This window comes from Numida meleagris, unplaced genomic scaffold (assembly GCF_002078875.1).
Source record: "Numida meleagris isolate 19003 breed g44 Domestic line unplaced genomic scaffold, NumMel1.0 unplaced_Scaffold193, whole genome shotgun sequence".
Lineage (NCBI taxonomy): Eukaryota > Metazoa > Chordata > Aves > Galliformes > Numididae > Numida > Numida meleagris.
Window position 1 is genome coordinate 409249 of NW_018363728.1, and position 27135 is coordinate 436383.

General features: G+C 36.4%; 1 protein-coding gene across 12 annotated transcripts in view; it reads right to left on the reverse strand.

Annotated features, from left to right (window-relative positions):
* The window catches only part of SYNE1 (spectrin repeat containing nuclear envelope protein 1), a 286948-nt gene that overhangs the window by 108642 nt on the left and 151171 nt on the right, over positions 1-27135 (reverse strand). For all 12 annotated transcript variants that reach the window (XR_002433840.1, XR_002433841.1, XM_021382260.1 and 9 more), the window contains 20 exons: positions 26466-26621; positions 25136-25306; positions 23241-23567; positions 21825-21977; positions 20618-20785; positions 19536-19712; positions 18521-18667; positions 16763-16888; positions 15130-15306; positions 13138-13403; positions 10349-12509; positions 9499-9836; positions 8726-8870; positions 8005-8223; positions 6873-7135; positions 5663-5828; positions 4888-5043; positions 4243-4395; positions 1939-2121; positions 357-494 (listed from right to left, as the gene is read on the reverse strand). Coding sequence is in view for 10 of the 12 variants with exons in the window: in XM_021382260.1 (XP_021237935.1) it covers positions 357-494; positions 1939-2121; positions 4243-4395; positions 4888-5043; positions 5663-5828; positions 6873-7135; positions 8005-8223; positions 8726-8870; positions 9499-9836; positions 10349-12509; positions 13138-13403; positions 15130-15306; positions 16763-16888; positions 18521-18667; positions 19536-19712; positions 20618-20785; positions 21825-21977; positions 23241-23567; positions 25136-25306; positions 26466-26621 (5790 nt within the window). In the remaining 2 variants the exon portion in view is untranslated. The remainder of the gene's footprint in view (positions 1-356; positions 495-1938; positions 2122-4242; positions 4396-4887; positions 5044-5662; positions 5829-6872; positions 7136-8004; positions 8224-8725; positions 8871-9498; positions 9837-10348; positions 12510-13137; positions 13404-15129; positions 15307-16762; positions 16889-18520; positions 18668-19535; positions 19713-20617; positions 20786-21824; positions 21978-23240; positions 23568-25135; positions 25307-26465; positions 26622-27135) is intronic.

Genomic DNA, 27135 nt, shown 5'->3' on the forward strand with positions numbered 1-27135 from the left:
CAGGAACAGAACTATTATGATCTTTCTGTAAACAAGTATTAGTTGCTATGAGGTATTCAATGCAATAACATCTCACTGTCTAGACAAAACGTTTAATCAAAAGCTCCTGTGAAGCCAATGTACTTGAGTAAACACAGAGATTACTTGAAACGCAGTTTAATTCAACAAGGTATCCTTATTTCAGTCTTCAAAACAATCATACAGAAGAAATCAATAATCTTTAAGATTTGGGGGACAGTCAGAGTAACATAACATTTTTAGATTTTTTTCCTTAAGGAAAGGAAGGAAAAAGTACACAAGATAAATATTAAGATCTTTTATACACTTTCGTTAAACGTCATAACTAGTATAATCACCTGGTAGGCTTTAAACTGATCACGAAGTTGAGAGGAAGAATTCCATGTTATACTACCATGCACTAGGATATTTGCTTTCTCAATCCATTTCAGTATGAACTCCAGCATCTCATTGTATTCTTCCAAATGTGAAGTAGCCTGGATATAGAAGAAAAATCCACCTCTTACGTAATTCTGTAAAATTCTTAGAGAATGACAAATGTGTTTATTTCATTTACTCTTTTTGACTTGGGGATCATTTTAACAACTTTTACTTACTGTTGAATATAAACCAACAAAGTCTGTATTTATGAAGCTATGAAAGGTTTGCTTTCAGTAGCAAGCATATATATTTCTGGGGTAAAATGGCACCACAAAAACTCAGGTCACACTGGGACAGTGCATTGATACTCATCTGCATCACTAGAGTGTACACTTCCTGCACACATTTCAGCTTCACACATAAGTTTGAAAATACGTTGTCTCAGCTTGTGGCTCACTGCAAGCCTCTTTTGCGTCATTCCTTCTCCTTCTTTTTGTCTAAACATGCAGCTCCCCAAATAACTTATTTAAAACACGCTTCATCCACCCAGGCTGTCATATTTCCAAAAAGAGAAAAGTTGCACTTGTTTTGAAGTACCAGACAAAAGATGCTCTGCTCTGATTCATCTAATTTCTGTTCAGCAAGTACCTGTAGTTCTAACAGGATTAATTTCACTTACTTTCAGGCTTTTGTTCTGTATGAGGAATGGATCACATTAAACTATACTTCTGCATTTGAATGCAATGTTTGTTTTGACTTTTTTATTTTTTTTTTAATGGGAAGCAGATTTTTTGGTGCTAAGCACAAATATCCTGACAGTCAAATCCCTTCATCAAGTACCTTTGATAGAACACACACGCTGATACTAACTTCCTATCTGTTTTTAGATCATGGTTTCAGAAGTAACTGAAAAGAGTATGAAACAATTATTTTTCAAGCCTTATAGAAACTTACTCATGCATGGAGAAGAGAGAACTCATAAATTAGAAGCATACAAATTCCCTTTCTTTGCTTTTAGATAGACTATTTTTGGATAGTGACACTTAGCAAAAATACATAAAGGATTCCAGGTACTGAACCTGGAAACATCTTTGTGAATGGTTAAGTGGAGAAAGATCATGTATAATCAGGGCCTTTGTATCTAGACATTTCATTGATTCTACTAATTATATTCTCCCTCTACAGATCGTGACTAAAATAAAACTTTTTTTTCCTTTGTGAGGAAGCAAATATAATTAAGAACGATAAGACAGAGGCCCTGAAAAGCGTATAGATCTATTATTTCCTGACATGTTGCTATTAGTAGGAAGATCTAAAATTGGTTCAGGGCACCAGAAGCTTCATATTAGAAGATGTTAAATCAGCTCCATATAGAGTTATTCCACTCTCCTTATTTGACACCAATCTGTGTTCCTCTCTGCTGTGTTATACAAGCCTTGAATAAAAATAGGCAGATGTGCCAAGGAATGTAATTCTTGCTTAACTAAGGGAAAACAAATGAGAACTTTTTAGCGCACTTTCTGCTTCCAAAGAAATGACAGTAAAGAAGTGAGACCATACCTGACTGAGCTTGGTTGTTCTGTACTCAGCCTGTCGTATTGCCTGTTGGTGCAGTGCAGTGAGTTTTCCTATTCTGTTAGCCAGCTGCTTAGCCAGGGGTATGTTCTGTTCTGCAAACTCCTGGACTGATGCATCTAATTCCAGCAACTTTATATTACAGCTGTCCAATTCTTCACCAAGGATCTAGATAGAATAAACAAGAAAATAAGTGAGACAGGGAGCTTTCTGGTTGATTATTTCAAGTCCAACATGCGACTTTTCCTAAGTTTCCACTATTTATTTCATTTTTATTCTGGCTGCAAATCAACAACTCTCTAAGTAGGAAGGCAGAACACCAGGGTGTTTGGCCATCTCTTAAATGTGTGCCACTAGTTTTTTCCTCTCTGACTTGGCTAAAATAGATAACCATTTTCTCTACTATATCAAAAAACTGTCACTTCAGAGTGACATCAACTGTTCTTGGATGAAGTGAATGGTCAGCACATGCTGCCATGACAAAGATTTTTGTTCATTTGAAAGGGTCTTGTTATGCTTACAAACTCAGAAATTAGTAATTACTCAAGAATGCATTATGAAAACTTTAGTGTTTTCATAGCTCGATCCAGACAAAAGTGCAGTCTGGATCAAGACAGATCATTTCAATAGAAACAGATTTTTAAATCAAATTTTTCTACCATAATTACAAAGTTTCTGTAAGGGTTAAAAAAGAAATATAAGAGGTTACCTATAGTTCTCAAACTGATGAAATGCTTGCTGACTACTCTTTCTTGAGGTGCTGGGTTTTTGTCTTTGTTTTTATGCCAAAGGTATTAATGATTCATTGTTTATGTAAAATAATTCCTATCAAACACTACGCAATTATTTTTAAAAATATAAATTGCAATCATCAGGCAATAACTAATTCAGAACTGAATGCTAATCTAGCTGCAAGTACTTTAAACTCATCTGGTCAGGACTGTCCTGACAGAGACACATTAGATTGTAATTTATGATCAATCATTTGATCATTTGTGATAAATGACTATTATTCTATTAATAGCATCACACTTTAATAACATAACTATTTATGTGTAGACATAAAGATAGATGTTGATCTGCACATCTAAATACAATAACATATGTATTTCAGTCAGGCATAACTACATGTCTATATATCTAGAATAAAGAAAAGGAATTTCTATGTTGCTTGAAAGTGACAGACAGATATATTTGATTTGGATCACGTGGATTTCAAATATTTTATTTTACTTTTTACAACCAGTTTCAATTTTAATACCAAAAATATTTACTACTGTGATCAAAGCCAACCCAATCTCAGAAATATCAGCTGAGAGCTGTTGTGCAGTTACAGAAACTTTACTAAATCTCTGGTGACGTAGAGCTTTTGTCTGTGCCATATTGGAAAATACATTTAATTGGCTTTCTGTTAAATTTCTGGGGTCAAGGATTTACAAGTTTTAATGTAATGTATTTCAGTGACACATTTTAGAAAGCAAATAGCACTTCAGATGATGGTGCTAATAACCCATGAAAACAAACAGGTAATTTTTGATACATTAGACATACCAAGTCTACTCCTATTTGGTATGCTTTACCTACTTTCACACAGTAACTTGATCAAGCTCATCTTTAACTAGTTAAAAGAGCTACGCAAACAGAAAATAAACCACAGCCTGTTTCCCTGCCCCATCTCCTTCCTACCCTCAAGAAAAAAAAAAAAAAAAACCCAGAAAAAACAACATTCAAGGAAAAAAAATAAAGTTCTACTCTCATACGACAATCCTAACTTGGCCATTAAGTATCAGCTGAGATGAGTTTTTATGACTATAGTACATAACTAAAATTCAGAAGACCCAGAAAAATAGCAAAGAGTCCTTTGCATTTCCCCTTAACTGCACCAGTAGTACTTAACTTCATGATTACACCAAATTATACAAGATCAACTACTAACTAAGCAAAATTATATTTATCAACTGTAAAGACGGACTGAAAAGAATGGTCTTTTAGGAATAGTTAGGAAGACTCTTGGGCTTCTTCAGATTGCAATCATATTTTTTATTTAGAGAGAATTGCATGCTCTTTTACTCTCAAATACTCCCTCCACTTTCTTGTTATACCCTCATGGGCTAGTTATACTCTGTATGGGCTAGTTTGCAAAGAGTATTTCTGTCCATTCCATTGAACTACATAATGAAATAATAATTAAAAAATCTGAAATCTTTACGAATATAATATTGGCACAAATTCTCAGTTCAGAAGAGTTTTAACCAATTAAGTAACCAATTAAGAAAACCTTAGTCTTACCTTCTGTTCAAGTTTAGCTTTTGCTATATCACTTGTTTTCCTTTTCAGTTTGGAAAGAATTGCATTTAATTCATTTGCTATCCCCTGAATTTTCTGTCCAAACTCTTGATACAGCGTTTTGATATGCCCAGTTTCTTTTTCTTTGGCTTGAATCTGTCAAAAATAAGAAATTCAGTATCTAGAAAACTCTCTTCCTGAAAGGAAATAGACTTTCACTTTGAAATTAACTTAATTTTATTTTGTTAAAGTAAGTAGATAATAAAACTAATCACACTGACCACACTTGGATGCAGCATGTTGCAAAGTTATGAAGTCTAAAGAAGGGCCCTACATCTGTAGTGGCAATCAGGCTCTTTTCAGTGGTGACCAGTACCAAGACAGGAGACAATGGACACAAACTGGAACACAGGAGGTTCCCTCTGAATACCAGGAAGCACTTTTGTATTACGCAGGTGACTGCACTAGTGGGCAGGTTGCCCACTAAGATTTGGAGTCTCCCTCACAGGAGATCTCCAAAAGCCATGTGGGCATGGTCCTGGGCAACTTGCTCTGGGTGTCTCTGCTTGAGCAATTGGGGTTGGACTGGATAACCAACTGAAAAAAAAATGCACTTATTCTGTAACAGTTTTATCTACTACATTTTACCTGATCTTGTACAGTTACAAGGGCCAGCCCAACTTCTGCTAAATGAAGAGAGAGTTCAGAAGGCAAAATTGTATAAAGCCCCAAGTACTTATTCTGTTGTTGTTCAGCCATTTTTTCAACAGCCTGGCGATGAGTAGTTGCTTCGCAGAGGAGAGACTAATTACAGAAAAACAATATTGTTAGGAACAAAAGGAAAACAATGATGTCTGTATAAAATGTATAAGCAAAAGAAGATATTACTTGCAGCTTACAACAAAACTAATTGCTTCCAACTTTTTTTTTTTTTTAATTAGTTCATATAAAGAATTGTATGTTGAGATTCCCTGGATTCTCACTTATGATGTTCTAGCCCAGTCCTCTGTTCCAGTATGTCATCTGTATACAGAAAACACCAAGTTTTCAGCACCTCCAGTAAAAAGAGTTTATTTTATTTAGTTGCTTTTGTTTCTCCCAAGACCTCTGACTCAAAAGAAATGTCACATTCTGCCCATTCATATTCTATAGTTCCTCCATATTTTAAATTAGGAGATGTAATAGAATGATCCTAGATATGTAAAGTTACATAAATACAAATATTTACATATATCATAAATATTTTTTAAGTAAGATATTACAGCCCACTTTTAATATATTTTTTTTCTGGTGGCTTACTCTAAATTCAATTAATTTTGTGTATTTCGAATTGATGGTGGTTTGGAAGTGATTAATACTCTCTACTAGATTAGGAAGATACATTAGAAACACTGTAATTTAGAAACTGACATATTTGATATACCTTCAACTCCTGAAGTTGAGCATCCACTTCCACATCAGGGTTTAATAAATATTCTTTTGTTTCCTGGATCCAAGTCTTCACAACATTTATTTGTGCTTCAACCTCCTCACGCTCCTTCAGCTCCTGTTTCACGAGCTTTACACTTTTTTTCACTTTCTGTTGCATACTTTAGAAATAGAAAAAATGACTATTTGTGAAGAATTAAGGATTTCTAAACATACTGCCTTGTCAAAAGTACTGAATAATGAAGAGAATGATTAATAGAACCATATTAAGAATAATAAAAAAGAGAGCAGAGTAGCAAGCCTACTAGAGCAGCAGATGCATCTCTTACATTTATTCCTTAGTTCAATCCTTTTAATTAGTGGTTTTATGTATTTTGACATCTAGGTACAATTTTTTTTCCGAACAAATGCAAATGTTTATAGTACAGACACCTACATTTAAGTTCACCATCACAGGGTGTCTATATTATCTGTGGAGGAAACAGGTTATTTTAGGGTATAATTTAGAATGATTCGTCACCATTCCAAGATAAACTCCTAAAATAGGCCAGAAAAAAAATGCTTCTTAGACTTGCCCATACTTCTTTACTAATTAGGCAGTAAGAATTAAATAGTTCTGCTGCAGGTATCTCTAATCTAAAACCCTGAACTTTAGCTATAAAACTTCCTGGTTTACATGATAGATAAACACTTTAGATTTATATAAATATTCATATAATCACAGGGTATAATTTTAAGATGTGTTCTATTTGCCCATGCACTAAATCCCCTTGTAAAATTCAAAGGATGCCTACTTTTTGAACTGATGTGCTTTATATAGGAGAAACAAAGCGATAAACTAATCTAAACTTAGGATACAAAAAGTTGAAAGATCACTGTTAAAGGTGAGATGCAATTGAAGTGTTTAAAATCAGTTACAACTCCAATGTAGCTTATGCTATTCTTACATAAGTTATTATTATTAAGGCAAGGCAGGAAGTACATACTCTAAAATATATACTTACAGTTGATGGAAATAAAAAACAACGGTAAAACTGTATTTCCAAATTAAAGTTCATTTAAATTTTAACTGATGCTTATTTTAAATCTAATAATATTTAATAATGGTAATAGTTAATGATAATAGAAATAATAAGTGAATTATTATTACTGAATTAATTTTAAGTTACCATTTTTCTAGTGAATCTTATAAAAAAACTGCTTACTTGTGGCATCGATCTTGCATTGCTTTGACTTCTTGCATGACTGGTACTTCTTCCTGAGACAGAAGCTTTACTTCCACATCCTGAAGCATATTGAGAGCATGCTGTTTGAGCAGACCCAAAGATGATAGCTGGTGCTCCACTTCCAGAAGGAAGCTGCTGTGGTAATCCAGGAGTTCCAGGAGCTCTGTTTTAGATGCTTTTTCTACTGAGCTTTCTGGTAAACGATCTTGTAGTTGATCTATTACTACAGTAGCTTTCTGAATCTATGCAAAGAATGCAAAGAGATACAGTCTCTTACTACAACTGATACCAAATGATTCTAAGCCTTCTGCTGTATGTTTAGATGCCACAGAACATTTGTGGTATAGGGCAACAGTCCCTATAGAAGATTTAAATTTCTGCCCTACTGCTGCCAGCTATAGCTAGGTAGCCTAACTCTTCACACTAGGTTTTCTAAAGGTCTCTTTTGTTGTGCTGTGCTGTTCCTCCCATTTTTTATCATTTATTATCTTTCTTGCCATAGGACCTAGATCTTTAGTCCATGGCAGACTCCTGTTTGGCATGAGCCATACATTTAACAGAAAGATGATCCTCATTCTCAAAGAGCTTGTAATCTGAGCATAAAATAATGGACAATGACAGATAAAAAGTCAAATAGGATTTTAGGGAAAAAGAGTGATGTGACCAGAGTGGTGACAAGCAAAGATACCAGTACCCAAACTTCAAATTAGCAGCTTCATTCTTTTCAGGAAAAAAAAAAAAGGAAAAGAAAAAGAGATTGACTTAATCACTTGAGGGAAGGGAAACATAGAGGAAGAGACTCTGAAGAACCATCAGAAGTCAAGGAAAGTGTATTTACTATACATGTACACATATAAAAGAACAGTGTAAGTGTTGGAGGCAGTGATTCTAAACCGAGGTGTTCCATGGTGGGCTTCTTTTTTTCTTTTGGTGAACTGAGAAAAATGACTGATACCTGTAGTCAGCTTTCTCATCATGAATTTCTTATAAATAAAATTGACTTATTTGTTTCACAAGACTTTCTTATAATCTGTACTCAATGTTTGTAAAGGCCAGTATAAGGAGCAAAATCCTACGTACAGTTAGAGGAGTTACCAAGACCAGAAGTTACCTTATCATTAAAGCCCTTCCATTCCTGTACTGCATCTTCCAAAATTTTCTCCTGTTCTTTGGCTACATTCCGGAGCCGTGTCCAGCGCTGCCAAACTGTTGTCATTGATCTACTTACAGTAGCCTTGCTGGCATCATTGCTAACTTTTTCCAGCTGTGAAGCCTTTTCTTCTAGAGTTGTGATCTTCTCATGGAAAGAATTAACTACAGACACAAGAGTCTGAAAAAGCAAAAATGGACATTCAGTTTTTCTTTTCTTAACAATACAATTCATAACTCTTCAACACATTTGCAGGCAGATGAGCCACTTCCATCCACTGCAGATAAAAAAGATGTACCCTGTGTTGAGTGACTTGGTTAAGTTCCACTTCATTTTGCAGATACAATATATTAGCTATCATGATCCAAGGAATTTGCTCCAAAATTCAAATCTCTGGAAGCAGCTGAAATTTGGTGTAATCAGATTTTCTGTCCTTGCTAATGCCTCAAAAGGATTGGAAATATGTATTCAGGAACCTTTTCATAGCAAAGATTTTAACCTCTACTATTAAAGTCTGTAATTGAAAAGAAAAAAACCACAATTCTTTATGTACTCTAATGCTTAAAAGCAACAGGAAAAGATCTAAAAACTCAACTTCAGGTTTCCCTGGGTCAGCACCTCTATAAAATACATTCATTCTTAACTGAAGGAAAATGATTTCATATAATTTTCAGCACCTTACCTTATGTGTTAGCAATTTCTCTTCTGCTTCATGAGAAGAAGCAGCTTTAGCTACTGAGAATTCAGATAATTTTTTCTCAGCCTCATTCATCACTTCAATGACCTTTTGTCTTGCTGTCTGATACTCCTGCCACTCAGAAGCACACCTTAAACAAATGCAGTACCAGAAAGATCAATTTAATGTAATATAAAACCATTATTTTCCAAGAAAAAGAAAGACTACTGGGAAAGAGCACACATACAGAAGTATATGCTGTTGATTTTCAACTGTGCCTTAGTGGTAATGAAAAACTGTGCTCATAGCTTGGCATTGAATAGCCTTTGATGAACACTTTCATTAGTGACTTTGTCTAGGTTGTGTTTCAAACCCATCCAAACTTTCGGCATCCAGAACACTCTGGAATAAGTAATACAGTCATGCTGGTTAAAATGGTATTTCTTTGTAGTTCAAAATGTCTACTTCAATTTCATTTGCTCCTCCATGGTTCTTATCCCATGTGAAATAATATGTAACCATTCTCTATTTAGCTTCTTCATGCTCTTCCAAGCTTTATACAACTTTATCATATCTTCCTCAGGATCACATATCTAGTCAGTAGCAGAGGAAAAATCAGAATCCAAGAGTTCTGAATCCTAGTATCTGCTTCTGTCATCAGTAACACATTTTACAAAACTCCAGCACAAATTAAATCAAGTAATGGGATCTGTTCCTTTCATCACTAACACAATGAAAAAAAATCACTAACAAAATGAAAGAATAAAAGAAGACTATACCTTTGCAACAGTTCCTGCTGAGTTTTGGCTTCCTGCTTTGTCCCTTTGCCCTTCTCTTCCAATGAAGCTAGATTCTGCATGAGCTGCTCTCTTGCTGTGGCATGGATAAAGGGCTCCAGCTCAGACACCAGGCCCTGTAACTCCTTCAAATTATTACTGAACTGACTTTCTGTGCTGAAAAATTCAATGTGGTTCCCTAGGTTCCCTTCAGAGTTCTCAACATCAAGACCATTTCTCGTTAAATGCAGAAACTCCTGAGCGTCCTCAAGCCAGTCATTTGTTATCTGAATCACTTGGTAGTATCTTTGGCAAAGGCTATATAATTTATCCAAGGTAGCCTGAAATGAAAGTGAAAATTAAAACAGTAACAGGCAAAAATTCACATTACCAACAAATATGTCCTGGCCCTCCTCACACTTCCTAAGCCACTCTCTCAAGGGCTGAGGACTCCTGGTAGTTGCCAGCTTCTCCCTCCTCACCCTGGGGTTTCTTTGATTGCAGGCCTCCCTCACACACTGCAATCCCCTGCTTTGCTGCAGAACTTGCTTGCACCGGGACCGATTGCCATGGAGAGACTTGCTTTCTTTTCCTTTTACTACATCTAAGATGCAGGTCTGGGGAGATCAGATGGAGCGAGCCTGCACTTCTGTGTATAAGTATATAGGCATATCGAGGAACTCTTACTGCTCTTTCTTTCAATAGTGGCAGCAGACCACAATCTTAAGTATTTCAAAAAAACCAACGGGATTATTAAAATCAATCCTTTCATGCAGACTACAAACATCAAGCCTCAGAGCTATATTTTTCAGCTTCATGAGTAAGAAACTAATGACAATAGGTATACACTAACCTGTCTCATGTGTATAGCTTCTTGAACTTCACCATCTAGTTCTGTCAACTCAGCAAGAGTGTTTTCCAGATCAGCAGGTATCAGCTCCTTTGCTTTCATATATCTCTCTTTCTCTTTATTGCTCAGTGCATTCATTACTCTCAGGCTTGACTGCACTTCTTCCTGATGTATCTGAACCTTTCGGATTTCTTCTTGGATGCTCTGCAGTTTTAGGTCCAAACTTAATTTTCCATTGAGTTCTGTTTTCACCCATCTGAGCCAGTCAAGCGAGCGGCAGATTTCTGTCTGGAAGTCTATGCTTTGCACAAGTCTATTCTCACAGTCCATCACTGTGTCACCAATGGCAGCATGCAAATTCTTTAGTTTGTCTTGCCAAGACAGCACTTGATGATTTGTTGTTTCACGTGCAGATGGATCAAGCTGAAGAGAAAGTGCTTCTATATGCTCAGTTATTCGCTTCAGAAGACTCCCTGAATCTTGCAAGCTGCCCACCAGAGAATGGTATATTTTCAATTTTTCTTCTACTGGGAGCATTTCTTCATTTACCTTCATCTGTTCATTTTTCACTGCCTCTAGCTGTGCCTCAAGCTGTGTACACATTTTCTCATGTTCTTGACATGCTTCTATTGTGTCTTCTAACAGGTTGATTTTCTGTTCTATTTGCCTCTTCAGCTTGTGATATAACGTGACAAGTTTTAACATCTCATCTGGTTGCCATGGCTGGCCAGTGCTTCGAAAGGCCTCCTTCTTCTGGTTTAGTTCATCCACTGCTGCACCAAGGCTCATCACTTCACCTAGGAGGTCTCTGAAGGCCTGCTGGAGTGACACAACTTCTTTGGCTAAAAAAACAGCTGGAGCTTTGTCCATATTAATAAACTGATCATCTAGCTCAGTCAAGGCTTTAGTTGTCAACTCAATCAAAGAGGTATATTCTTTTCTAGCATAAATTGCCTCCTGAACTTTATAGAATTTATCTTTTGCTAGAGCAGTGACAGTATTGAATTGCTGAGGGAGAACATTAAGTTTTTCATCCAGATAAGAATGATCCACTTCATTAAGCGATGGTAGGATTTCTTGGCCATCTCTTTGCAAAGCAAGTAGGAGATTTTCATATTCTGGAGACTGCTCAAGAATCTGTTGATATTTGGACAACTGGGTATACAGTTCAGAGTTACTATTCATTACATTAACTTCTGGGAATGTGACAATATCAGCTTGCTTTAGCCAATGGCAAGCCTTATCCAAATCTTCTTTGAAATATTTCCTGGAAACTATATTTTTCTCCAGTTCTAACAATCTCTGGGTACACTTTTGTAATACAGTGTCATATATGTTCTGTAGTTCTTGCAGTTTACCTAACACTTCACTCTTTTCTTGTTCTGTTGCTTCTTTCATTAAATCCCTTCCTTGAGCCCATAGCCCAGTGACTTCATTTTGATAGGCCTTCAAGCTAGCTTGGGCATTCTTACAAGTCCTGATCTGTTTGTTCACATCTTCTGGCAATAGACAGATATGTTCTGGAAATGTTACCTTCTTCTCATGTTGATGAATTTGGTTGGTAGCCTGAAAGACTGCCATGAGAAACTGTGTTTTTTCAGACAGTGCTTTATTCAGGTGCTTTCTCCTCTGGCCAACCAGGTCACTGAGACAATCTACATGATGCTGTGCATCAGAAAGTGCTTTCTGCAGCTCTCGTCTTTCACTGAGCCCTAAGCTGGTCATCACCCTTTCAGCATCTTTCAACAGTGTCTTCAGAACAAGCTGTTTCGCTTCAAGCTCACTACAAATGGCAAGATGGTCCATGAGAAGACTCTGAGCCAAATCTGGAGGTGGGCTGTGTTTAAGAGCCTCTGAGATACTAGGTTGCTGCTCTTCTGCCCATTCCATTAGTTCCTGAAATTTGGAATGCACCAAACTAAGCTCCTCTAAGGTTGAAACAGAAATTTGAATTTTTCTTTTCACAAGTTCCTCCAGCTGAGTCCAGCGTTGCTCAAAATGACCAAATTGCTCCTTTACTAATTCTTTGTCTTCAAGATTCAGATGTTCCACCATCTTCTGTTTCTGATCTTTCAAATCTTCCAGAGCAAATCTCCTCTCTTGTAGTGTTAGTGCCAATTTTTGCAAAGCTTCAAGGTGTACATTTGTGCTTTCAGCATCAGATCTGTTATCAAAACGGCAAGACAGAAATTAATGATTAGATCCTATCTCAAGACAGTTTTAAAAGAGGCTAGGATGAATTATGAGCCCACTGCATACTGGAATCAATATAATACAAATACCTACACTTTTCAGATTCATTTGAAGATATCGGTCTCAAATATTAATTAAAAAGTTTAACATTTTTTGTTCTTCTCTTTCATTTCCAATATGGACATCAGCACTTCAAGTAATACCAGCAGTAGTAGATTTCCATGTGCAATTTTATGCACATCCTTTATGTTTCTTTTAAACTTGAGTAAGAAGCATCTGCAGTAATTCAGTAGGAGTAACTAAACTTAAATTTAATAGTCTAATAAATAAAGCACTGACGAGAAAGACAAATGAAACGTTCAAACAAAAATGCCTGATGTATCAGAAAATGTGATACCCCTGATGCGATCTTAAAGACAAAGATGGAAGATGCAACTCCTCATACTCTTTATTTCAGTACAAGTAATTATGCTATAATTAATATAGGAGGCCTGTTTTTAATTAAGTATGGGAAAATGGATTTTTAGCAGATCCACTCAGAGACATCTTGTAAACTGCTCTTTCAGTGTGTATGTGCTCCTTTCTATCCCTCGTTTTACCTAGCCAAGTTGTCCCACTCTTTTGTGAGCTTTTCCAAGAAAACTTCAACTACATTCATACGATCATGGTAATCCACTGTCCTCTGCAGATCTTCCTCCCTCTGTATGAGCAAACTGTGTGTTTGAAGGCAGAGGTCCAGCCACTGGTTGCTCAACTGTCCAATTTCCTTGTGTTCAGGTGATTCCTGTCCTTGGGTTAGTTTGTTTATCTTCTCAGTCACCGAAGTAAGAGCTGACTGCTTAGACTGTAACTTCTGACTGAATTCCTGAAAAAGATACAAACCAAAACCAATATGGTGATGTGTAAACGACACAGAGAAGTTTTTATTTAAACTCTGAAATTAATATATTGTGTTGGTACTAATTATCTGCCCAGGCAAATGTTGCACAAATGTTAACTGGAAAAAGTGACTTCTCTCCCTCAACCTTTCTCTCCATCTTCTCATGTAAGAACAGCAAACCAGAGCAGTTACCATTGATAAAAAGAAATCACAAACAAGTCACACTTTGCCAGCCAGGTTCCTGGATTGGCACTGCTTCCACCTACATTATAACATACAAGGTAATTGTGATCTCAAGAGAATTCATTTTACCAGTAGTGTTTCTAACTCATTTATTTCCTTTTTTGTTAGAAACTGAAATAGGAAACAAGAGTCCATGAGTCAGTCACCCCCACATCCATACCTTGTTTTGTTCCTCTTTCTCCAATAGCTATTATCACTGTTTAATTAATATTTGAATTAATATTGAATTAATGAACTCCACTAGACAAAATAGCTCATCTACATATACATTTTTTACTGAACAAGAAGTCACAGAGAACACACAGAGAACCCCATCTGAAAATACAGATTATACTGACAACTAAAATTAACCAGATATTCTTTGGCATTTATACACTGTTGGGGGTAAATATAATCTTTTCCCAAATTCCTGTTTCAGTAACTACAACTAAACAAACACACTCAGCTCCAGCACTTTGCTGGGGTGATGAATTTTCACTGAGGGATTGAGGAGTTCTGGAGAAGAGATGTTACTGTGCACCTCTATCTCCTTCTTTGTGACTCCCTCAAATTGAGATAGGGATCTTCCTAACACCAGAGCAAATACAAGGAAAAAATACAGATTGAACCACATCTGACATTACAGCCAGTGCCTGCTATTCATAATAATCCTGACTAGAATAGTGAAGAAGTACAGACTCCTGTTCCTTTACTGACTCTTGCTAGCGTAGCAGGACTTAGACAACATTGTGCTGAGGTATTTTCAAGGGTTATGACTTTGTTGAAAGACTTCTGTAGGACAGGAAGGGCTGACAGTTTTCACCTAATTCCTGGCACATCAGAAAAGGACAAAAAGTCTAGTGTAAAAATGCAAAATCCAAGCATGTAATTACTTATCAAAAATTTGTTTTCCTCTTTCTTCTTGTTACTTTAATGATGTTTGAGATGTGGACAGAATAGCCATCAAAATTATCTGTTCTGTAAATGAATGAGTGAGCATCTGAAGTCATATATCTCACTCACTACTAACAGTAAATTAATGTGGCTTTCTATCGTGTCTCTTCTCCAGCGCTTTTCAGAGTCCAGCAAAACTGAACGGTATCCTAGATTGATTTTGAAACAGGTCTAGTTAACTCATAAGTATAGGAATAAAAGAACTTAGTAAGTACAAGCTGCAGATCTTATCTTCAGATTCATTACAGTCAGCAATTAGCCTTTTAAAAGTGAAGACAAATCAAAACAATAGGCTGCAAACTGTATGCTGCTTAAGAAAAAATAAACAACAGGAAAAAAAACCAGAAAAATACCATAGTATTCTGTTTTGCTCTCTGTCAAACTGCAGCATCAATAAGGAAACTCTCTTTCCTCTCTCTTCTGTGCTCTCGCTTAGAACATATAAGCAATTATATGCAATACGTTCATTGCAATTAAATAAACTACCAGATGAACTTCTACCTTACATTCTGCTCTTATCTCAAAACCTCCTTACCTTAACTTGGAGTACCATATTCTGGGCAATATTTAGTTCCAACTCTGCGCGTCTCCTTTTCAAATTCTGTAGCTGTTGATCTGCATCCTGGAAATATATCCAGAGCTCAGCCTTCATTTGTTTTATCTCTTCCCAACCTTGAGCCAAATACTGCGAGTGCATTATCTGTTGCTCAATCTAGAAGAAAAGGAAAAAAAATGGAGTAGGATTGCTTTAATACAGATATTTTTTGGAGACTGGAGGATGAATACCAGTCTTTCTTCAAGCACAATACTGTACTCACAGCAAATTCCTTCACTAGATTCTAAAGAGGCTAATATTATCCATAAAGAGACTCAACCTTCAAAAGTCATAAAAATCAGACCTACGCAAGGAAAGCTGTAAGAAAAATGACCCTTGAGCAAAGCAAATATACTTACGCGTGTGTTTTCAGTGTTCTGAGTCTTTTGTTAAAGCTTAAATTAGCTTTGTAATATACTATAGTCTATTGCATGCCAAGATTACTGGTGGACTGTGCCCTATATGCCTTTGCAATGATCAACCCCACCCCCCAAAAAAACTTAAACACTTTATTGATCTCATCCAGTTACTTTGCCTATATGCGTTTTGTAAAATGCCAACAGAAACAATGCTTATCAGACCTGAGCCCATTAATCACCTTCCACCAATAGTCACAAAGCTTCTTTTACTCCAAACACACGGAGGAAGTCTTTAAGATTTAGACATTCAACCAGTTTAATATATCTCAGTACTGCCATGTCTGTGATTTCTTAAATGTTTTCCACTGCTATATATATACAAGGAGAATCGCATTCTTGTGTTTTTTTTTAGCTATTCAATGTTTGGACAGCCTTATTGTCAATGGACTACTTGGATTTAAACAATTTTCTTCTCTGGTATGGAATGCTGTTACTATTCAGATTTTTACTCTGGATATAAGCAGTTTCAGATGATTTGTGTGTGTGTGTGTGTGTGTGTGTGCGCGCGCGCACATGTGAAATAGATTTTCATACTTTAAAAAGAAGATCCTAATAATATAGTTTTCTAATAGCATATGTTTATTTTATTTTAAAACAAAGCATTAAGGTACTTTGAAACTGAAAACTGAGGTGCATTTCTGTAAATTCATAAGCTCTGGATAAAATACATAGATTTCTGAATTGAAATATCATAAAAAAAATTATTACAATGAATGCATTAGTATATCCTAATAAAGAAAACACCACTCCACTGTTGAATGAAAAATAACATAAAATATATTTCAGATTTAATAACAAGAGAATAATAAACTGAATTTTGTTTTATGAAAACAATTTGGATGAGGTTTTCTTCAACATGTTATTTGCATGACTTTAGGACAAACACTTTGTAACACTCCTTAAGCGCATTTTGCGTACTTTGCCCTTTTTCATTATATTACTACTACTATAGCATTGTGTCAATTTAAGTAAAAAATAATAATAATAAAAAGAGAGAAAGAGGAAAAAAGCTGTTTGTAAATGGAGCACTGAAGCTGAAAGTAAGAACACCCTTCTTTAAACTATTACCCAATATGACCTTTTAAAAGAGGACAGATCAAAGCAGTTAAAGCTCTAAATAAGATTAAAAGCTGTTTCTTGTGGTTATCTTGTACCATTTGTTTTGTTTGTTGAATATCTGTTGCTGTACTCTTCACTGTGGCATCTGACAGATCACACATGGAGCACAAAAGATCCAAATATGTATTCGCCTGTTCCTGCAGAGCCCGGAAATGCTTCACCTGAAGGAAGACAATCCCCAAATATACTCAGACTGTGGAATAAGTCATACTTCATTAAAATCATGTGGTTTAGTGTTTTTAATTTAGCTCATTACTTCCAAGAGATGAAATGTAGGGTTGTACTATTTAACTAGAAAATGTAACAAACACAGAAAAGTGTAACTCTTAATATCTTGATTATCATCATCCACCTAGCAAAGCATTCAGTGACGTAGGCATTATTTAGTTTATCTAAGTTTTTTGATTGATGCATAAAAAGTTTCAACAAATTGACTTACTTTCCCAAGCTGAATGGGAAGCAGGACTTGATCTGATTTATAAATTGTCATGTTGCCTATACCTATTAAATTCTCCAGCATCTTCCTCATGGAGGATCCAACCCAGTGGCACAACATGCTTTTTTCCACATCCTCTGAATCTTTCCCAACCTTCCCAACTTCTATGATTGACAAGATTTGATAACATTATACTGTTGAAGGTTCTACCTCTTGACATTGTCCATAGAAGCTCATCTCTCCATATGAAGAGTATCCTCATCCCACATGAAAATGGCAGTATCAGTGTCTGACAAGCTGGGCTATAGCATAACTCCTAGAGTCCCAGGGAAGAAGGTGCGTGACCACCTAACTCAGCAGAGGCTTCTTGCAGACAAGTTACATGACAGCAGTGTGCCCTTGTGGAAACCCTGAATTACTGCATTAGCAAGAAAGCAGGCTGATGGCAGGGATTGATCTTCTACGTCTATATTTGTCAAGCTGTGCCTGCTGCATTGGGTCCAGTTTCCCTCTTCCCCCACAGAATAAACATTGGCAAACTGGTGCAAGTTCAGCTAAGGGCTGCGGTATACGAGGCTGCAGCATATGGCATTTGGACAGGTCTGATGGAACTGAATTTGTCCAGCATAAAAAAGAGAAGTTAATTGCTATCTCAAATTAATTTAAGGAGTAGGACAGGTGGGAATAGTATCAAAAAGACAGTAAAATCCTTCCCAAAGGTGAGCAGATAAAGGAGTCGAGAAAAGGACAATTAAAATCTGTAGTATTTCAAGATCTTAATAAAGCCACATGGTGGATGAGAAAACCCCAAATTTCAGCATTTTTAGTATCAAACCAGTTTAATTTGAAAACAACGTACAAGTCTGACTGTTACTAAAAATAATCCAGAAAAAAAGACGCCTTTCTTAATGACTAATGTGAGCTGGAAGCAGTTCTATGCTCAGACTGAAAACTTGTTTTGGTTGCCTGATAACAGACTTTGTGTCCATGGAACTATGAAACCAGATCTCATACAGGAACATTAATAGACAGACAGAACGGAAATTAGACAAGCATTAAGACACTATATCTCTGCAAAAAAAGTCACAGAGTATCTGAGCCTGGTTATCTAATTAACCAACTGTTTTCAAAGAATGTATTTCTAAGCATTAAGCAGAGCTAACAAAAACCCTGTGTGATTCTACACCTAAGGTCATTTTCCCCTAAAGATATTTCTTTTGGATACAGGAATAAGCAATCAAGATAAAGAGATCTCTGAGGAGGCTAGAGAGAGTACCTCATCTCCATTAATATAAAGCTCTTACCCGAAATCACCTCAATAAGGATAACTGAGCATTTTCAAGTGCTGAACTTTTACCTGTTTAACTGCATCTGCCAGGCTGAAAGGTGTCCAGGTACTTGGCTTTAGCTCTGTCTGTACTGTAGACAGCCAAGTCTGGCACTGTTGTAGGGTATCTTGATGATTGACGTGCTTCTGGAGCTCATGTTCCAAACTCTGGTACACCTAAAATAAACATTACGGAAATTAATTACATTTTCATACATCACTATCGGCTTTCTTCCCACAACTTGCTAACTGCAGGCGAGAAAAAAAAAAAAAAAAGAATGTTTAATACTGCAGATATTTTAACCCTTGTACATAGAAGTACGAGAAGATGAAAGCTCATCATGAGCACCTTGTTCATTTGTGGATAAAATAGCCACTATTTAAGGCATGGCTTCTGGAAAGAGAAAATAGAGATGAAAATGAAGAGCATTTTCTCTAATTCTTCTTCATCATTTTTGTCATTGATCTATTATGAGGTTTTACCTACCTCTATAATACTTTCTGACTATTTTGTCTTTCTTTTCTTTTTCTTTCTATTTCTTTCTCTCTCTTCTCTCTCTTTCTCTGTTTGTCTCTTTTTGAAACTATGCTGGTCTGATCTCCTAACTGGATTAGCAGATTAACAAAATGACCCAACTAGCCCTTCTTAACTGCATATTCTAGTTTAACTAGGAGACAGCATTTCTTAACACATAATTAAGAGCAGTTATTTATGTATCTGAGCAGTTTTCTCCCTAATTCTTGAATTAGGAATAGCTCTATTTTCTTGGCTGTGACTGCTCAGAAGCTACTGCAATATGAATATAGTGAGGTTGTGGAGATACTAAGAACTTCTGGCTAATACACATCTAGCTATGCTGGCTTCAAGGTAACATTTAGCTGACAAGGAATTCATCTGCAGCACAATAATGATGAAAAGTTATATCAGTAATTTATAGGCTCAACTTAAAACAGTAGAGTTCTTGCCACTTAAGAATCAGCAAGTATTTACAGAAATATAACATTTGTTATTAAACTGCATTTAAAACAATTTTGAAAGATTTACCCTTTGGGCTGTGCTACATATGGCAGAATAGCTGTCCCTTGTTCCTTGAAGATGGCTTTGTATATTTTGCTTAAATTTTGCTTGAAGATGTTCTGTGCATTGATTGATCAAATAATCACCTTTACTCTTAAGGTTGTCCAAACAGTCTTCAAATCCTGCAATTTCTTCCATGATAGCCTAAGAAATAGATCAAATACCTTTGAAGAGATATTTTAAACTTGAAATATGTTCCATATCACAGATTTTTAATGAGCCTATTAAAAGTTCAGTTGTTTTTTTCTGAAGCAGTCTTTCTTTTCAGCTTTCGAAAAAGGCTTTCAGGCACTGTATATTGCAATAGCCAAGCAATTAGAATGTATTTTCAACACAAAAACTATCACCAAAAGTCTATATGTAGGTATTCTACAGAAACATCATTAACACTGTTGAGTGTATAAACATTATATGCTCATGTCCCAAAAAGGAGTATCCTTAATCTTCATTTGTTGTATTATCACCAGAGCTCTACCAACTTCTTTTGTGTCTAGTACTGAGGACTAAAGCTGATGCTGAATTATGTCTTATTCAATAAACTCTTCCACAGTGGAAAGACTATTCAATCAAATTTGGTGGAGACAGACTTTTATTCAAAGAGATTACTTAAGGAATAATATGCTAATTACTATGAGTTAAAAGGTTTCAACATTTGCCCTTGGAATCTCAGTTTCAAAATGTGTGTATGAAGAGAGGAAGAGGATTTAATATCAATAGCAATACCTTGAATAAAATCAGTGGACAAAATGTTATAATCTAGTAGAAGGGAATAAAAACTTGGGAAAAAAATATTTCCTTAAAAATATCAGAGTCAAAAATGCCTTGGAAACAAAATGACCCTAATTCATCTTTTGTGGTCTGTTTCTTGGAACTTCTCAGAAAGAATCTGAAACAGAATTAACACCAGTGTGCAGATGCTCTTGTATAGGTTCAATTTGATCGAAGATACAGTGCTACAAGATAAACATGTTAATGCCATTAATGACACTGGTGGAGCAAAGAAGAAACACTGTAATTTACCAGACAGTTTACCCAAGCAGCAAACTCACCTTGTGGTTGGCTAGTTGCTGAGTGATTACTTCAAGACTGTTACTCTCCATGAGGTCAGGGCTAACCAGCCTGCTAGACATATGTAATAACCACTTCTCTCCTTCTTGCAAATCACTGTTGTAATCCTCATGCTCTTTTACTCTCACCTCTAAGGTTTCAACATATGCCTGTAAGTTCAAAACAACCAAAAATTAAATGGTAAGTTATGAAGAATAAAAACAAAATACCAAGACCTTGAAAGTACAGTAAGAGAGTTATCTTCCAAATTCATATTTCCATGAGTGACTCATATGATTGGACAGTTAAGGAAGATACTGAAGAGATTAGCTGAGGGAAGAAAATCTGTGGGACTGAGCAGCTTTTTATTGAGAGTAAAATAACATACTTTGAAAGTTGAGGAAAACAGTGAGGATCCCATTCCTTTAAAAATGGGAACACTGTCAACTGGTTTTAATTTTACTTCAAAACAGTTATTACAGACAGTTTAAGAAACTGCACATGGCCAACCAAATGCTACAGTAGAGCCCCTCCTGCTCATAGCATTTGTACATACAGATTGCCTGTGACTGTAATATGCGAACTGAGAATAAATACATTGAGATAAAATGTGGTTTTAAGCATATTTTTATTTTTAAGAAATATTTTTATACACTTCTCTGCATTCAACTCATCAAAATTATGTCTAATGCAACAGATAGAAATTTTGTGGTATAAATCAGAGGAACTCTGTAAATTAAAAATCAGCTGTGAAAAAAATAATCTGCTACTGGATTGGTAATTAAAGGGACTTAGGTCAAGCATAAGTACTAACATGGTTTGCAGAGTGTATCTTTGCTAGGAGTATAACCTATTAAAAGCTTCAGCCATAGTCATACTGCAGGAGGTATTTAGAAGTGTTAGATCTTTCAAAACGCTATACTAAACGGGGACTCTTGAATCAATGTTAATTTATATTGCCCTTGCTGAATTAAATTGCATCTGTCTTGCAGTTCATTTCCTCTGGTGACTTCCATTTATTAATGAAAACTAGATTAAATGAAGTTTGTATGAGGTTTAGCGGAAACAAGAGACAAACAGGTAAAGAAATCTAAGGGGCTCTGTGTCCAGGGTGTGACAAAACACTATGAAATAAATAGTTAACTTCTTAAAGAGGGGAGAAATGGAGCAATTTGGAAGAAACTTCATTTTTTTTCCCTGACTTTTTACCTTTGTTGCACTGCAGAGTTCCTGGTAATTGCTCTGAAGGTCTTGAACGTTGCTCTTTAGAGTCGCATCATTCACCAGATCAAAAAGTGCTTCTCCCTTTTCAATCACTGATTTTATTGAAGGCTCATGGGACAAAATGATTTGCTGTATGGACTATGGTACAAACAAGAATAGTAAAATATGTATTGAGCACTGAAGATCTATTTCATTCATTAACTTTGATCTGAAGCATAGCATTCTATCATGTTATACACCATCCTTTCCAGATAAGCTAAGCTTTGCCATGACTACTGGACTACGTTTTTCAGCCTTGCCCTCAGACAACAGCTTTGCAGCCATCTAAGAGCAATTTCTCCCCCTGAGAGTGCCTAGAAGCATGGCTGAGAATCTGAGGTTGATAAAGGACAGTGAGCTAATACGTGTGAAAAGATAAGTGTTAGAGATAAAACTTGCTCTGGGGAACAAATTCTGCAAATAAGTGGGCAATAAGATATTGCTAAATCCCTGCCCATAAAGAGATAATAATCACATGCACAGATGAGTGCATAAAGCTGTAATCTCAGGTGTATCCAGGTTGAGTTCCTGTTATGCCATTGTTCTATCCCTGGGTCAGACAGTATGGCACATGGCAGCATCTATCAAATAACAGTGAGATACCAGCTCCTCAAACATGTAGCAAACAAGAAAGAAAAAGCCTTGCTGCTGTGCGAGTACTGCTCAGCAACAGCAAAAACATCAGTGCTGTTATCAACATAGTTTTAGCTACAAATAGTAAGCACAGAGCTGTAAAAACTAATGTGGGGAAAGTTAGCTTCATCCCAGCCAGACCTAGTATATATATATAATGAAACACCTGGAATCCTGGAGTATTTCACAAAAGCATTATCAAGAGAGGCAACCCTTATTTTGTCAATTATTTTCTGGGGAGGGAAAGAAGCTTCATTAAAATGCTAACTAAAAACAGAGAAGGCCATAGAAGCTGACTGTCCTGGATGTCAGTTGAGCTGGGACCACCAACTTTAACCAAAAAGCTGATTAAACTAACGCAGACAGAAGCAATATCTGCAGAGTAGAAAGACCAATTAATTTTCATCCTTGCTTAAGAGGCAGTTAACTCTGTTGATATTAGTGGAATTCATAATATGTGTAGATAAGAATAGAATTTTCAAATATGGAAGCCTTATTAAAACACAGTCATTGTAAATCTATGTACTCATTCTGGTTAAGGCATGAAATCATGCATGTTTTCACACTGATACTGCTGTTAGAGATCCAGATCAGAGGTATATATCTATTGAGGAAACTTGAACAGACATTTGCATTGGAAGATTTATTGTAAGTCTCTAGGTCAAAATTCATTAAATAGTACAATACTATTGTACTTTTGACTTTTATTGACTAAAAGTCACTTTTTACCTTGTATTTGGACAACTGGGCCTTTTTCTCATAGAGTTCACACTTTGGCTCCACTGGAGTATGTAACATGGCTTGGTACTCTGTGAGCCACTGGCTCTGTGCCCTGTACTTGTCTGAGAACTCCTTTGCCAGCTGAAGGCACTTCTCTGAAGTCACGTGCTCTTTCCTGATTGAGCCAGCTAAATCTTCAAGCTGTTCCACATGATCTCCAATTTCCTTTTTCAAGCAGTCAACATCATTTTCTTCCATGAACTTTATAGCTCTCTCCCCCTTCTCACGGGCAGATTTCAGTAAACTGTGGCCTATGTCCATATCACTCAACAGCAGCTGTGAAGAAAATTAGTTCAGAGAAAATTTACGCAAGCTCTTTTCCCTTTTATTCCTTGCAATCCTATTATCAGTGAGAGGATTGTTGAGGTTCAACAAGACCAAGTGCTGGGTCCTGCACTTTGGCCGCAACAACCCCAGGCAACGCTACAGGCTTGGGGCAGAGTGGCTGGAAAGTTGTATGGAGGAAACGGACCTAGGGGTATTAGTCGACGCTCGGCTGAGCATGAGCCAGCAGTGTGCCCAGGTGGCCAAGAAGGCCAATGGCATCCTGGCTTGTATCAGAAATAGTGTTGCCAGTAGGAGTAGGGAAGTCATTCTCCCTCTGTACTCAGCCCTAGTGAGGCCCCACCTCGAGTACTGTGTCCAGTTTTGGGCCCCTCACTGCAAAAAAGACATTGAGGCCCTGGAGCGTGTTCAGAGGAGGGCGACAAAGCTGGTGAGGGGTCTGGAGCACAGGCCTTATGAGGAGCGGCTGAGGGAGCTGGGATTGTTCAGTCTGGAGAAGAGGAGGCTCAGGGGAGACCTCATCGCTCTCTATAACTACCTGAAGGGAGGTTGTAGTGAGCTGGGGGTCAGCCTCTTCTCTCTTATAACTAGTGACAGGACGAGGGGGAATGGCTTCAAGTTGCGCCAGGGGAGATTTAGGCTGGACATTAGGAAATACTACTTTTCTGAAAGAGTGGTCAGACGCTGGAACAGGCTGCCCAGGGAGGTGGTTGAGTCACCGTCCCTGGAGGTGTTCAAGAAACGTTTAGATATAGCGTTGAGAGACCTGGTTTAGTGGGGTTATGTTGGTGGTAGGTGGATGGCTGGACTAGGTGATCTTGTAGGTCTTTTCCAACCTGGCTAATTCTGTGATTCTGTGATTCTGTGATAACAGTTGTTTGTGTTTCTTGTTGGTGTTGTTGTTTTTTAAGGACACAAGGAATTGCTAGTGAAATCAAACGGTCTTTTCATTACAAAATTACCTGGTGTTAAAGTGTGATAAACTAGAAGGAAGCAGAAAAAAAAGTTTCTACTCTTCACTGGGCACGTGAAGATAAACAAAGAAACTTAGATCTATAAGGAGATGGTTCATACTCAAATTCTGAAACGGATTAAAGTTTTCTCTTAGTACATTATGTTTAAGCTACAGGAAATAAGAAGAACTCATTTACAACTCTGAGATGAAACAAGTTTTACAGCAGAGTTATTTCAATGATGAGAAAGAGGAAGTCTTTCTTGCCATGGTAAGTACTGGTTAAAAATTTACATGACAGGATGAGTTCAGAGGGAAATGTATTTGAAGCTTTAAACTGAAACAAAATATACAGAAACATGCCTTACAGAAAGACAGTATTATATTACTTAAGACTATCTATAACCTCAACAACCAAACTGTGATGTAATATACATATGATATGAGAACACAAAGCTTTATATTGGATGATCATTATCCTTTTTATTTCTCTGGGTAGGGTGAAGTTAGAATTTTGAGCAGCTGTTAAGATACGTGTTAAAACACAGGCATTTTCTGGTGAACAGAAACTGAAGACAAAAAATAACTGTGTCCAACAAAGCTGTACCTCTAGTTTCTGCACTTTTTTCTCCATTGCTGTTTTATCCAACACATCAAACTTGGCGATCACATTTCTGAAGTCTTTGTTAGTAGCTCCATACCAATTTTTGTAAGCACTAAAAGCCAATTCTGACTCCTCCATACTGCGTATCTCTTCTTCCAAAAACTTTGTTTGTTCCTTCAAAACGAATATAAAGGTTAGAGGAAGAAACAAGAATCACCTTGATATTTATCATTGATCTTGGCTAGAGATAGCAATAAAATGCCATTTATTAATAAAACCTGCTATACTAAGATTAAACATATAGGTTTTGAGTCCTTAATGGATAATTGTCACTGAAGTCCTCTCAGAGTGTATATACCACAATTGTTAATACTAAAACTGGGTTAATCCTAAACAACTGAAAATGTACTTTTGTTTTGCAACTTGTGTTTTGGCTTTTGATTATGTAATATCTTACAGCATCTTACTAAACATTTTACCTTACCAATTCGAATTTCCCCATACCTATGTCTTTCAATGATAACCTGAAAAAAATTTCCCAATCACAATTCAGCATGCAAATCTCCTGAATTCTGAATTTCTCTCCTATCAAAAAAGAGTAGTAATCATATGTGATCAAATCTGAAAATATTTGAAAGGGTTTTAATATTATTCTCTAACACATCTAGTCCAATGAAGTCTACACGTATGTGTGCCTGCTTGTGTGTGTATATATGTATATGCGTATACATATATTTTTATGTGTGGGTATATGTATTTATATAAACACATAGATAAATATGTGAACATTTGTCATGGTTTTCCTCAGGTATACCATATCATGACATCATGCAATGAACTGATGGAGTCAGGATGGTTGCTAAGGAAGTACAGTTCCCAGTATTACTAAAGTTCCCAGAGTGCTCCGTCTCTTCCCAAGTGGTTTCCAGGAAGAAGTGACATAGTGATGTGAGGGCACCCCTTTTTCTGCTCCGCCCGAACTTTCAGTGCACTTTGGAGATATTCTCTCTTTCCCATTTGTCTGATTCATTACTCTTGATTCCTTTTAGATTGTATTATATCACATTCCTTTACATTTTTTTTTTAGTAAAATAGTTTCTCTTTATCTCAATCGAGCAAATCCTCACTTCTCTGTTGGCTTCTTGCAGTGAAGGGGTGGGGAAGGCCTAGCTCCCCTGTCGCAGACAAAAGACCCTCAACCCATGACAACATTGTATTATGTAGTCTACAGTAATAAATAAACTTTGATAAAGTCTAATTGAGAAATTTTATCTATATTTGCTTCTTAGCTGACAATTTACGATGAAATAATGAATTAATTTTCATAACTCACCAGGACACGAAGAAGAAGAGTTTGATATCGAGATGTAAGCTGTGTAGCCTGGCTTCCCATTCCACTGGTTGTGAGACCCTCCTCTAGTATTTGTTGAGCTAATATCCCAACTTCCTCCAAATCATCTTTGTATATTGTAATTTCTTCATGCCATTTCTATGACAAAAGACATTATCCAGTTTATATGACTAATTCAAATGACTTAAACACAACAGGAATTTAGTTGCAACTAAGTTAGGAAATCACTGAAAGGAAAAAAAATATATGGTTATAAACATGGAGTTGCAATAGTAAAACTAAACAGAATCTGATGAAAGTTAACTGAATGAATATACCGGATGTTTTTATGATACTTTATGGACTGCATTTTATTACAGTACATTTAGTATTTTTTTCTGAATAATAATAGAAATGCAGGCTGGACTTCCTACAGAGTTTTTCTGTTGTCCATGTTTTAAAAGAGACTGTAAACAGAACCTTAAGTCTTTACAAATCTACTTCCTGTGTTTATTCAGAACGTCTTCTTGTAGTGACTAAGGAGAACTACTACATGAATACAGCAGAGACTTCACAACATAGTTCATTACATTTTACTTTTGTTATTGTATTCACTCTTTCTCACTTCAGGACCAATATTTGTTCTCAGTAATGTCTTTACATTTCACAGAGC